Source organism: Dromaius novaehollandiae, chromosome 3 (assembly GCF_036370855.1).
Source record: "Dromaius novaehollandiae isolate bDroNov1 chromosome 3, bDroNov1.hap1, whole genome shotgun sequence".
NCBI lineage: Eukaryota > Metazoa > Chordata > Aves > Casuariiformes > Dromaiidae > Dromaius > Dromaius novaehollandiae.
The window spans coordinates 45,734,548-45,748,131 of record NC_088100.1 but is presented as its reverse complement, the minus strand read 5'-3'; the positions used below and the strand labels follow the sequence as shown (position 1 = coordinate 45,748,131).

The window sequence follows — 13,584 nt, the reverse complement described above, 5'->3', positions numbered from 1 at the left end:
GTAGTTTTATGTATTTAATATAATTTTTTTCTTTTTTTTCCTCCCAAGATTTCAACAGTAAAAGAACCTTTCATTGATCTTTCACTTCCTATAATAGAGGAAAGGGTAAGAAAGAGAATACCTAATAAATGACTAAAGTTTCTAGTGGACTGTTTTTATATAACATTATGAAAATGTGTGTTTCTGTGGGTATATACACAGTTTTGATTTTGAGCCTAAAAATGTATGCTTGTCCCTAAATATATGTAGTCATATTGTCTGTTCTTTATATGATGTTCATATATACAGACATACAATGTAGCAAGTGCATATATTTCTGAATTTGACTAAATGTCAAATAGTTAAAAGTTAATTATAGTATATGTAGTTCTGAGATTAATTTAATTTAACAGTATTTTTAGTGTGTACATATGTGAATAGAATGATTATAAAGTTTTTTTTAAAGGTCCTTCAGAATGTTAGATTCTAGCCTACTGGTTTGCTTCTGGAGAAATGAGCTGTAAAGTTTTAAAAGCTGTTAGATTTTCTAGACTGAAGTGTACCTAAGGGATGATGTGGTGTAAAAATGGATAGCATTTGAATATTTGGTGTTTTCAGCATAAATAGTTCACAGAATGTCTCCATTAGCTGCAGAGGAACTGTATTCCTTTTAAGGTGTATGCTCTGTTCCCGTGGGGTTTGGGGGTTTAATTTGGGAGTGGGGTGGGGGTGGTCCTTACCCCACCTGAGGTAAATTCACATACAGTTAAGGAAGCATATTTAATGTATCCTGTATAAAATGTACTAGTCTCCAAACACCAGTTTTGTTCGTAGGAAGTTTTTCATCTTTGTTGCTGCATGGAGTAGGTAGCTGTGGGAATTAAATCTTTAAGCACATTTTGAATATTTTGATCGCTGTGCTTCCTGACTCGCAAGGGTAGCATGGGAACTCATGGGTTTTGTTTGAGAGAGATGCCTGCTGGCTCTTAACTATCATTGCACTTATTCCAACATGTGTTTGTCTTTGTGGTCATTTCTCTTTGCTTTATAGTCTAGATATGCTGCTGCCATTAACATGATAGGGGATGTGCAGCGGCTCCTTCATCATGTCACAAGGTGGTAGGCTGCACCAGAACTGACTCATGGGGAGCTGTGTCCCCTTTGGTAAACCAGCATCTCATATAGCTACATATATGCTTATGTGATGCTAGAATAGATTATTAGGTATATTTTCTGTACAGAAACTTTGTATTACTCCAGTTTCTTGTGGCTCTCAGTGGATCCTTCAAAGATTTTGACAGTATGTTTATGATATGTAAAATTAAAAGCAGTCTTGTATCACAAGTCAGGGGCTAGCTAATTAGATTTATGTAGGTCAATATTTTCTAAATTAAAGAAAAAAAACCTACATTCCTTTTTTTTGTGGCTTGCAAAGGAATAAAAAATTTGTATACTTAATTTCCTAAATCATACTGTCTAATTTTGTAGGTTGCAAAACCTGTGCCTTTGGGAAGGACGAGTAAAGGTAAAAGTGTACAAGAAGCAGATCTTGGTCAGTATAACTGTTCTTCTATCACTACACTGAATAATCAACCAAAAATTGTCAAGAAACACCCTTTAACAAAAGATAAGGTAAGAATTTAATACCCTCACTAGCCAGCCGTAAGTTTATTCTGAATTTTGTTGAATTCAGTTAGTGTTTGTTGATATTCTGTGACTTCAGCTCATCTGTTCATAAGTTTGCTTGTGAAAATGGGGGGTATCCAGCTGGTAGTTTTACAGATTCAGAGTATCTAAACGCTGGTTGCTAAGCTTTTCTCCTGAAATGGAGAACTTCACAATATTAAGAGTTCTTTTATACAACTGTTTGCATAATACCTCTGAGCTCTAACAGTAGTTCAAAGTTCCTCTCTCTTCTATACCTGTTAAAAATATATATATATATATAATATATATATATATATATATAAAATATATATATATATAAATAAAAATAGAAAATAGTGTTTTGGCTTGTTAATGATTCTTTTTTCTCTTTTTAAATTATTCTTTGCTAAATTGTTCACTTTCTTGTAAGTTTAAGGCCTTAAATTATGAAGGCCTATGTTAAGTTATTTCCTTGTTTAGGAAAACATTTAAGAATGTGTCTGTCACATTGACTTCAGTTGGACTTAAGTTCTTGCTTTAAGTTTAAAACTGAGTATGTTCCTGAATTGAGGCCTGTGGTGTATATTTAAGGAACAGAATAACCAAAGAAAGATCTTAAATGCCTGCAAGTTAAGTGCCTGTAGTTAAGTGTCTATTATTTAGGTACCTGTGACCTAGAGTGGGATCCAAAACTTCAAGATTTAACTGTAACACACATATACAGATAGGTAACAAAGACAATTCAGAAACCTCTACTAAATGAGAAACTTCCTAAAGATAGTCAGCAGGAAATCCTAAACACAAAGCCATGTCTAAAATTTCACCCTTGCTGCAACTCAGGCACATGATCAGGTCTGCAGGAGGGGATTTCTGTGGACTCAGTTTCTGTGCTGTGGAAGCAACCTGTGAAAATTAGTCTGTTTAGTCTGTTGTGTGAAGGCACTGATGTACTATAACTAGTACTGTGCATCACTTTTTCTTTTTTTCTGTTTAAAAAGATATCTTTAAAGTAGTTCCAAAAAATGGGAGATGCAAGTGCAGGGCTGCTGACACTTGGAGAGAATTCCAACTCCCATTTAGGAATGTACCTAGGCTATGAGTTATGCCGAACAGGAGCCTTGTTAACTCTTACAGCTTTCAAGACTTTTTTTTTTTGTTTATAAATATATGTGTGGGGGTGTGTGTGTGGGGGTGTTGTTTCATTGTAAAATACATAAATAAACCTGATGGCAATTTTAGATTCTTGTGCCTAGTATCTGAGCTGGTCCTTCTGGAAGGTCTGTGTCCTGTTGGGGACCATAAATACTTTTCTGAATCAAGTTCTAACACATTAAATAACTGTGAAGAAAAAATAGTAGAAGAACAGTATGAGGAACTGATGAGAAAATAATGAGACAGAAGTAGAAAAAGGACACATAGCAGAAACAAAAGAAAAACAGTGTAGACACTGATCATAATAGAAGGAAAAAGGGCCTAATACTCATGCTGTTGAGGTTAATAGAAACATTCCCACTGGCATCATTGGAATTTTGATTAAACTCAAATAAAGGGAAAAACAATGGAGGAAAAAAGTTGTTCATTTTTTGGCCCAAGCTGAACAAAAAAAAGGGGGGGGGGCGAGGGGAAGATAAGAGTCATAAACTCATATAAATCACTTAAAATTAGGGCAGCTTTAAGTATTTTTTAACCTACTGTAGTATTCTTCTGTGGCAACAGAATTTTTTTCTTCTTGCAGTCTGTCTTGATTTAAAAAAAAAAAACAAACAAAACTTCAGACAACGTAAAATTTACAAATTAGTAACCATATTGCCAGGGACAGTTTATTTACTTCGAAGATGAGTGCCTAGGTGCGTGAGATGAAATTTCTTTTGGAGGTGCTAATTTTCATCAGCTCAGGCCTCTAAAGGGAGGCAGTGGTGATTAGCTTAAATTTGAGTATTTTTAGATGGCTAAGCCAGATTACATGAGTACTACTTTGAATGTGCCATCCACAGCTGTCACAGAGAGAGTGTAATTAGCTGTGGGAAGTATTGATCTCACAATAAGTATAATGCTCTTAGCTGACCGGTATATAGTTTCTAATCCTAAATTGGCTTAAAAAGATCTTAAAGAGATCAACTTGCTTAAACATGTGTGAGAAGGAGAAGATAAAAAATTAGGCTCAATTTGCTTTGAATTTGCCATGTTTCAAAAGTTGTGATAGATCGCAAATATTTTTCCTGTTTCTCCCCTATATTAACAAAATAATAATGCCATAACTTACAGAATCAATTGAACCAGGAGAGAAGGCTTTCCAGAAAAACTTCCTCTAATGAAGAAGAAAGAAGTCCTGTTATCATGCAGGAAAAAACCAGAAAGCTGGAGTCAGAAGGCAGCTCTGGCATTTTGTACTCCAAAGACACGGTTGCTGAATCTGCTGTAAATGGGAGTCAGACCGACGGCAGTGAGAAGGAAGCCAGTCGTTCTGAAAGCAGCTTTGATGCTGACAGTGAAGCCTCAGAAAGTGAAAGTGCTTCTAAGCAAACAGTTTTTAGCTCATCCAGCAACGTGTCTGGTTTGCACGTTAACCACAGAAATGTTAAAATGCCACACAACAAACAAAGCGACAGTAATGATGAGATGATTTCCTGTGCCATATCCAAACTCAGCTTCTGCAGTACTATAAATGAAGATGAAAAGCCTAGCCATGGTGACCCAGCATTAAGTTTATCAAATAATTCTGTGTTCTCAGTGGAAAAATCCGCTTTATCCCCAAACCCTCAAAATGCTTTTCAGACGCTTTCTCAGAGTTACATAACTAGCTCCAAAGAATGTTCTGTCCAGTCCTGCCTTTACCAGTTTACCTCTGTAGAGCTATTAATGGGGAACAACAAGCTTTTATGTGAGAGCTGCACAGAAAGGAAACAGAAGTATCAGAAGAAAGCCAACTCCACAGGTAACGTGCTAATATCCGTCAAAACAGGATGACAAACTTGACAAACAAAATCTCCTCTCAAAACCTGTACAGTGACTGCTGTTTCATTGCTCCAGCATCAGGCTTCCCCCTTGTGGCTAAACAGAAAATGTCTCCCTAAGCAAAACTTGCTTTTACTTAAAACTTTATCCTGCAAGGGCAACAAATCATAAATGTAACATAGAATTTGTTTTGCATCTTTTATTTTATACAATAAAAATAACTTAAAGATGACTTTAAGTTGGATAGGCTCATTATTCGTTAATCTTTTCTGCTGCTTACATGGTCCTTACAATCCTGGTAGCTTTGAAATAAATGCTGTAATATTCAGCTGTAGCAACTTACTTAATTACAGGACTTCCCTAAGCATGTATGTGTTGGAAGCAAAAATTTACGCTCGTAAAGAAGAAAGGGAAAAAAGCTTCTGAAGATTTGGAAGAATCGAGATGAGGCAGAATTACCTTCTTGTGACAAGAATTGTTTTCCTTTATATTTGTGTAGTCCAGATGATTAGTGTTCATTGAACAAGAAAAACAATTTAAATAAATGAGAAAGAAACTTATAAAATAAATTGGGTGACTTCTTTGAAGTACAGTAATTATAGAAGGTGAATTAAAAATCATTGCAACATAGATCTATTCTGTCAGATGTTTAAAAAATGCTTTCATTCTGTGTGACTGCTCTCACCTTTAAAAATTGTGATTTCGATATTCCTAAATACAGAAAAGAAAATGGAAGGTGTTTATACAAATGCTCGGAAACAGCTGCTGATTTCTTCAGTTCCTGCTATTCTTATTCTCCATCTGAAAAGATTCCACCAGGTAAAAGGCCATCTTGTATATTCCTCTGCCACACTGGTGGACACGCGATTTATTACTTAAGTGTCATTGTGCATAACTATTTGCTTTATATATGGAGAAACAGTAGAGACATCATTTATTTCTGTTCTGAAACATGCTTATGTTTTTTTGAATCTCTTAATACCTTCAGAATGTGCATTTAGCCTTTCAAATATATCCATGGAAACATCTTAGGCTTCCATTATGTTTGCATGTAGCAGGTACTATATTGAAAATATAACGAAGAATGTTTAAGTAAGAAACAAATCTTATTCTTGGTTATGGTTTATTTTAATAGTATAGTAATACACTTAGCTTTAAAAAGCTTCAAGTAAAAATATTTACCTTGTCTTTACTTTTTTTTCTTTTGAAGGCTGGTTTGAGTCTACGGAAAGTAAATAGGCATGTGGATTTCCCACTGGTTTTAGACTTGGCACCATTTTGTTCTGCTTCTTGCAAGGTACACATTTTAAAATCTATTTTTATTGTACTTCAACAGTTACTGTTGTCCTGAGCACAAGTTAAACTGGATTTATTTTATTACTATTATTCCTTTCTTTCCCAGAGAAATTGTGTATTGAATGCTTTAAAATAATTTACTGAGATCAGAATCTTAACTGACTGAATTCACTGATATGAATGGACTGATGTTACCTAGTACCAGTTAAGCTATGGTACCCTGGCTGTTTTACTGCGTCTAACAGCATTCAGGACAAGTATTGCTGCTTCCATGGTAACTAGATTCAGTTTACAGACTCTTGAGTATTTTCAGTGGATTTATTTCACCAGTGGAAATGCTGTAGCTGTCTGTTTGCTTCTTTTAAAATAATATTGTTCAAAGCTAATTAAGATATCTGTAATAAAAATCCATCATGAAATAATTCATTTTTATTTTCTGTTTCTTGGAATGCAGAATGTTGCAGATGGTGCAAGAGTGTTATATAGTCTTTATGGAATAGTGGAGCACAGTGGGTCAATGAGAGGTGGTCATTATGCAGCATATGTCAAAGTCAGGGTACCATCCAAGAAACTACTGGAGCATATTTCTACCACTAAAAATGTTCTAGGTATGTACAACAGAACCTCCTTTCTCTGTGAGTAAAACCAAAATCAGCCACTGGCTAGAACTCCTTAGTTTTAATTGGATTTATAGCAAGTAATTATTTTAGCTCAGAATAGTCTCATTTATTTGTACGGCCACACAAGTCAATTCTGTTTGTTATGTTACGCTCAGTACATAATATACTTCTGTATTAACTCCACTTAGAGCTGAGTGAATAATGGAATTTTGATTCAGTTAAACAGAAAACTGATTGAAAGAAATCACTTTTTTCCCAGTCAAAATTATTCACTCAGATGAATAGCTATGTTCCCTAAAATGTAACTATTTTGGCAAATTTGGTATTTGAAAATATTAGTGCCAGAACTGAACCCACAACAATTTAAATTAAAAGTTCCTTCTTTCAGCATCTTATCCATCGTAATTATGTTAGGGTTGGAAAATTTTTAATGCTTACAATTCTGGAATACTCTGGTTTAGTGTGAAGAGCAAGACACTTTTTCATGGAGGACATAAAATTTGTCATGGGGATTCTGTTGGTGGTTTTGAAAAGAGCACACCTCTTCTTATTAGTATGTTTTGGATATGTGGAATGAAATAAGATTTTAAGAGAGAATCTGTTTGTGAATGATTTGTGGAGGCAAGACTGTTGAGTTGTCAGAATAAGGTAAATGTATTTACTGTTTCCCTTCGTGTGGAAGCATGGGAAGAGGAAGAACCCAGCACGTACTTGGTCTATCCTGTGTAGTATCACTTTGCATTTGAAGCTTATCTTCCATAAGTACAATATTTTGAAACAAGTCTCCCTCAGTCCTATGTTTTCCTTGAATGATTATTAGAACTGATTAAATCCTTCTTGTGTTCCTCATTTGGTACTGGTCAGCTTCTGAAGTAAGATTTTTCCATGTCAAAACTGGTCCTGAGTGCTAGCATAACTTAATGTTAAAACTCAGTAAGCTGTACTTGAAATGTCTTTGGCTTTTTGAATAAATATGAAAAAAAGTGATGGCAGTGTAAATTTACAAGCGTTATCTTTCACCAGTTTCTGGTAGGGCATGCTTCGACATGTAAATTTCAAACAAACTATAAATACTGAATTGCACTTAAGCCATGAGATATCCTTGTGGTTAAAAGTGCTCAATTTTTGAGATATCCATTGTCTTTGTTTGATGATAAAGTGAAAGACAAGAAGTATGACAGACTTTGTTTTTGCATTTCAGGTTTAAAAGAAGCTGTGGGAGCATCAGCAGGACAGTGGGTATATGTTAGTGATGCTCATGTTCAGGTGGTTCCAGAATCACGAGTATTAAATGCACAAGCGTATCTGCTTTTTTATGAAAGAATATTATAATTTTCACTGGTTAAAATTAAAAAATGGTAGTGTTTACTTTGTCTTATTTAAATGCTGCAGTGGTAACAGTACCTGTAAATATTGTGCCTTTATCTTGTAGAGAATTTATCATATGTTGACTCTGAAGTTCAGTCAAGCTATTACAAATATTCGAATGGTTCTTTTAAAATATGCACTTTGCCAAACATTTAAAATTCCTGGACTCATTAAAGTACAGTACAGTTAGGATGTGAGATGATGTCCTATCCTAGTGAAGTCAGTGGAAAGTTTGTTCTCGATTTTAATGAAGATAAGCTTTCGCCCATAGTTCTAGAACAGTAAAGAATAAAAATACTGATAGTGTTAAGTGCCTGGATTTCCTGGTGTACAGTAAAAGTAAAGTATTTCATCTTCTTTGAGATTTAGTCCAGACCCTTCCCATCACTGGGTTGGGTGTCTGCTGTTAAGATTTCTGCAAATAAAAACATGTCAAAGCACATTGCTTCCAGATGTAACTAATGGAAAGCAGTGCTTCCAGAATGGAGTTACACCAGATGTCTCGGGGTAATCCTGCAGTGTAATCTCCTGATATATTGTTGGGAAAAGATTGGGAAAATATAGCTTCTGCAACATGACAATGAATCCTCAGATACCCAATGCCCTCTGAGCTGTCTTCAACTGACAGTAGTATAGAAATTTACTCCTGTTTTAGTATAAATGTGGTGTGCATGTATATATCATCTGGGATATATGTATATCTCTCTATATAGAGATACATACATACACACATACAATATATATGCACACCATAAATCCATCAATATATATTGTCATTTTACCTACTACAATAGAAGAATTGCAAATACTTCTATATTTAGTAAATTTTCAAATTCATATTATGACACATGTACAGCATATAGTAAGCTTGTGTATGAATATGTGTGGAGTTTTCAAGTATAACTGGGTAATTCTGTTACTTTTGGTTCTAAACATGAATTTGTTTATCTGTTCCTGAATACTTTTCCCACAAGAATAATAAACTATAAATTATTTTTGCACTGTGTGTGTGAGTTGGACAGTAAATGATAACTTTTGCCCTCTGATGCATGTCTGGACCTCCCTTTGTCATCAGTGGAGGACAGCACAGCTTGTTCCTATATGCTAGCTCCTGTGTGTACTGTGATTGCCCTGTTTGAGTTCTTACTACTTTTGATAATTCCTCACTTCTGTTCTAGATAGTAATACATACATCTGAAGGCCAAAACCTCACGCAGTTATGTGATAGTTCATTCAATAAGCAGTTACTTAAATACAAGTTACAGTTTAGATGCATCCTGTCCAAATTAGTCTTTGGTAAAGAAAAACCTGTGTTTACTTCTGCTTACTGTTTCCATTTATAGAAACACTTTGCTTCATGGTGAAAAACCTTACTGTCCCTTTTATCATCTCTACCACATATTATCATACCCTGCTTATACCTCTCTTAAATTTTCTAGTCCTATTTCAGAGTTACATCCCACCTGCATTTGTCTTTTAGTATAAGAAAATAACAAAATCTGCCGTAGTTACATTTGCTTAGAGATAGCAATCAGACTGCTGAGGTAGTCTCCATAGCTACACTACTTGTACCTACTTGTGCAGGCAGTGAGGATGGTTAGACCATACAAGTGAGTGCAGAAACAAATGCAGTGAACCAGAGCCTGCACTAAAAAAGAAAAAATCATATTTAGTTTGGAGTTAACTAACATATTTACTATTTTTTTTTTTTTTTTACCTCTTCTCATACCCTTCCACCATCTACACACACCTCCCTCATCTTTGTACATAGCTGGCCAAAACTCAAAAGTAGTCCTGGCCAAGAATTACAGCAAATACAGGCCAAGTTTCAATTCTGTGACACAATCAGCTTCATAGATCACTGATGAGGTGTATTTAGATCCACTTAAAAGCAGGCAGGTAGACTGGATGACACCCTGGAGTTCCTGATTTTGCTGATTTCTGAGTTTAAAACTACTTAAATGTGTATCTGTATTAACCTCCTACTTTTTAACCTGTAACTACACCCTCGAGTGCAAGACTAGGAGAGAAACAGAACAAGATTTTCTTAATCTGTGTGTGGGGGGTATTTTAATGCTGTTTTCAGGAAAGTTTTGTTGAGGTGGTCTTCACTTCTCTTTAACCAGAGTTTATCATACTGTTGAGGCTGCCTAAATTTTCTTCCCATGAAAAACGGACATACTGATTAGGATGCCATGAAAGATATTGGTAGGATTTTCTCATTAACAAACCAGGAACATTTTCTTGCTATGATGATATTTTATAGAAGTTTGGGGGAAAATGGCATGGAAAAAAGCTAATATCTTTATCTGAGATGATCATCACTGCCACTCCTGGATGAGGCTACCTGCATTGAAATAAAAAACAGTGGTAACAGCAGCTCCAGTAAGTTCAGAGTCAGAAACAGGTATGAAACTTTTACAGGAAAAAGCATTCTGTAAAAATGAGGGCAACAGGTGCAGTTATGGCTTTAGAATGAAGAACTCAGAGAATGATATCCACACCTTTAGATCTAAGTTTTGTATCTCTGAGTGTATCCTTTAAGACCATGGTTTCTTGTGTTAGACTTGGGCTCCAGCACAAGTGGTTGTACACGAATATGCGTGTAGAAGACCTGTTACAGTTGGGCACATTCTGTATCAGGAATTCCAAAAGAAAAGTTCAGAGCATTCCAGGAAAACAGGGCTGTGCATCCTATATTTGCTAGTGTTTAACACATTTCTAGAGTCTATTTATGAAGTCTAGGAGCTCTTAGTTTCTTGCAGCTGCTAAAGGTGTGCAGACTATTGAAAAGTTATGGGTGTTTAGAGTTTAACTGAAGGGCCTGAATGTTTCAGACTCTCCTTGAAATCTCTTCTGCTACTAGACTGGGAGTTGATTCAGGCCTACAGTATCTGCTCTTCATAGAGCTATACCATATCGTTATGTTTTTGCAGCAGAAGTGCAGTAGCCTGCCTCACCAGGGCCTCACCATTTTCTTCCTCAGCCCCATCTGCGTTTTACACTTTGGAGTGTCCTTAAGCCTCTGTGTACATGCCCTTTCTTTCACCCATCCTGAATAATAAAATAATGTCTCCTCATCCCATCCCTTGGTTCCTTGAACTAGCAGAACTCTTACTGGAAGAGGTACTGTAATCATAGTCCTTCCTCTCCCTACGATCATACTGGCTTTATCTATAGATGGCAATATAGGTATCTAAGAAAAGCTGCGACTCCTGGGCAGTTCTCTGCTGCCCAGTCACAAGACAGTGCCTTTAAAACAAAGAAAAAGAAAACAAAGTAAAAAGTTGCACAAGTTTCAATAAGTAAACCTAATTTATGAGAAGCGTTTGATTTGTAATGGAACAACTGGAACCCTTAGAAAAGTTTCCCCATAGCTGAGGCATCAAAGTTGGCTCTATCAGCTGACGTAAGAAATTAGTCTAGATTGTATAGTCTTTACCCTCAGAAAGAGCTTGATCTTTGGATCTATAGCATTATGCTAAATTTGGAGGAAGATGGCAAAAAAGTCATGGGGCGGAAAATTATTGTCTGTATGTTGGTGTAGACAGGTCACTACAGATAGCACATTTATATAAGCCTGTTCTCCTATGAAAGTGGGCTGCAAAAGCTGAAGAAAAAAATTAAGAAGCTTCATTGCTCAAAATGTGTGTACTGTAATTGTCTTTGTTTAGAAAATGAAATTACATTTTGCCAAATGTTCTTTCCCTACCCCCATCTGCACCTTCACGGTGTATGAATGAAGAGCCCTTACTTATGAATTTCAAGTGGTAGCAGGTGAGAGTGGTTTATAAATTCATTAAAAGGCTGAAATGTCTTAACTTCACCATTTGCTTCTCTTTTGGACTTTTTTTTATACTAACACAAACTGAATCATAAAGGGACATGAAATTAGTGCATCTACATTCTCAAATTAACCCATTATATAGAATTCTTATTTGAACATATCAGTAACAAGCTAATATTTGGAAATGAAAAATTTCTTGAAGAGAAACTTCAAGATGTATTGAAGTGGGGACAAAGAAAGCATTTGAATACAAATTTTATGTTAGGAAGAATTAGCAAATGTAATACTAATTTGGTTTTGGCTGTACCCTATACCTATTTATGTATGTTGGGATGGACATAAGAAGGATGTCATTGATTTTCAGTAGAAACAGTTCAGTCTAATTATTTTGATGGGTTATTTTTGCTTCTGTATCTATATACTCTGTTTTAGGGTATCATTTTGCCTGTTGCTGTAGGTGTGTGTATCTCTCCCCTTAGTGTATAAATGGCAGAAATAATGGGAAAGTGATTATTCAAAAAGATTAAACATCTATTTTTTTCTATAAACTGAGTTTATAAAATATATTTATTTTCAGACAGAAGTCTGTTAGTGCAAGTCAAAACACTTCCTTTGCACAACATTACGTAAAAAGTCTAGATGAATTAACTTTATAATAAAATAAGTGGAATTCACTGCAACTATTCTAAAATGGCTTGGCATACATTCTATTTACATAAAGTTAAATACTTCTGTCTTCATTGATAACAGTACCAAACCAGTATTTTTTAAGTGTTAAGAATGTTTCTTCCATCTATTGCAGCTTCCAATATTTTTGTAGTACAAAATATGCAGGTGCAGTACTGCTTTTAAAAGAGAACAAAAAGCATTTTCTTTGAGTATGTTTATGACTTTTTAACATCTCATTGCTTGGCTCTATTAAATTTTTGTTTTTGAACTGCATAACCTGGGACTGCAATGAGTTCTGTGTCATGAAACCTCTATGTCAATGGCACCAATTCCCTATTTAGCCATTTTACAAAGTCAGGTTCTGATTCTATTATGTGCATGGGGATAATCCCTGATGTGCTCATATATGGTTGCACAAATGGCAATCTATATAGTAAAAAAAATTGTTGCTAAGTCTGAAATACTCTGAGCAATAAATTAAATACATTAAAGTTTCACATTGTTTTTGTTCATTTAGTCTTACAGGACCTTAGATGCAGATTCTGTTTATAAAAAAGAACACCAAAAAAGGTCTGATTATTTTTCCAGTCTATCTTAGGTACTTTCATGAGTTTCTCAGAATAAAGGTGCCACTTATTTTCCATTCATTTTGTCTTTTACATCTATGATATATATTATTTGACAGATGTATGAATAAAATATCCAACCATTTGGAAAACTGTATTGTCTAATTCTAAACTGTGTTGTACAGTTGAGTTCACAAAGCTTCTACTTTTTTAACTAAAGAAAAGAATATTTTTTCCTTTCACCTTGTGTGACAACATCACTGCACCTGGAAGAGCTCCCCAGATAAGTCCATATCTTTGAAAGCTTAAGCTACACCACTTGTTTCCCACTGCCTTACCATCTGTGGCATTTCTTACAGATTATGAGACAGTTTGTTCCCTTTACAAAAACAGTCTTGTAATCCTGTGATGTTAGACCAGGAGCTACACCGGATCCCTCCCATCCCCAGTTTCACTAGAGCTTGAGGCTTGCCCATGCATAAGGTACCACTCCAAGTTCCCAGTTGTACATCAGGGGACACGGCACATACTTGAGACTTCCAAACGATTTTTGTTCATGGAAAGCATTCTTGATCTAGCCATTTCTTACAACACAAAGAGGGAGAAGTCTAGACTACCTCAGTTAATAGTAATATGCAGCAGTAATGGCATCAACAAATCTTAAAAATAAAACCACTAAATGAAGTAAAGCACAAGT

At 35.4% G+C, this 13,584-nt stretch overlaps 1 protein-coding gene across 9 annotated transcripts in view; it reads left to right on the top strand.

Moving 5' to 3' along the window:
- Positions 1-8,866, top strand: part of USP45 (ubiquitin specific peptidase 45) — a 58,745-nt gene extending 49,879 nt beyond the window's left edge. For all 9 annotated transcript variants that reach the window (XM_026122094.2, XM_064508815.1, XM_064508819.1 and 6 more), the window contains exons 12-18: positions 49-105; positions 1,468-1,611; positions 3,892-4,561; positions 5,303-5,400; positions 5,792-5,878; positions 6,332-6,485; positions 7,699-8,866. In XM_026122094.2, the coding sequence (XP_025977879.1) occupies positions 49-105; positions 1,468-1,611; positions 3,892-4,561; positions 5,303-5,400; positions 5,792-5,878; positions 6,332-6,485; positions 7,699-7,829 (1,341 nt within the window). In that variant the 3' untranslated portion in view covers positions 7,830-8,866. The remainder of the gene's footprint in view (positions 1-48; positions 106-1,467; positions 1,612-3,891; positions 4,562-5,302; positions 5,401-5,791; positions 5,879-6,331; positions 6,486-7,698) is intronic.
- Positions 8,867-13,584: the final 4,718 nt, after the last annotated feature.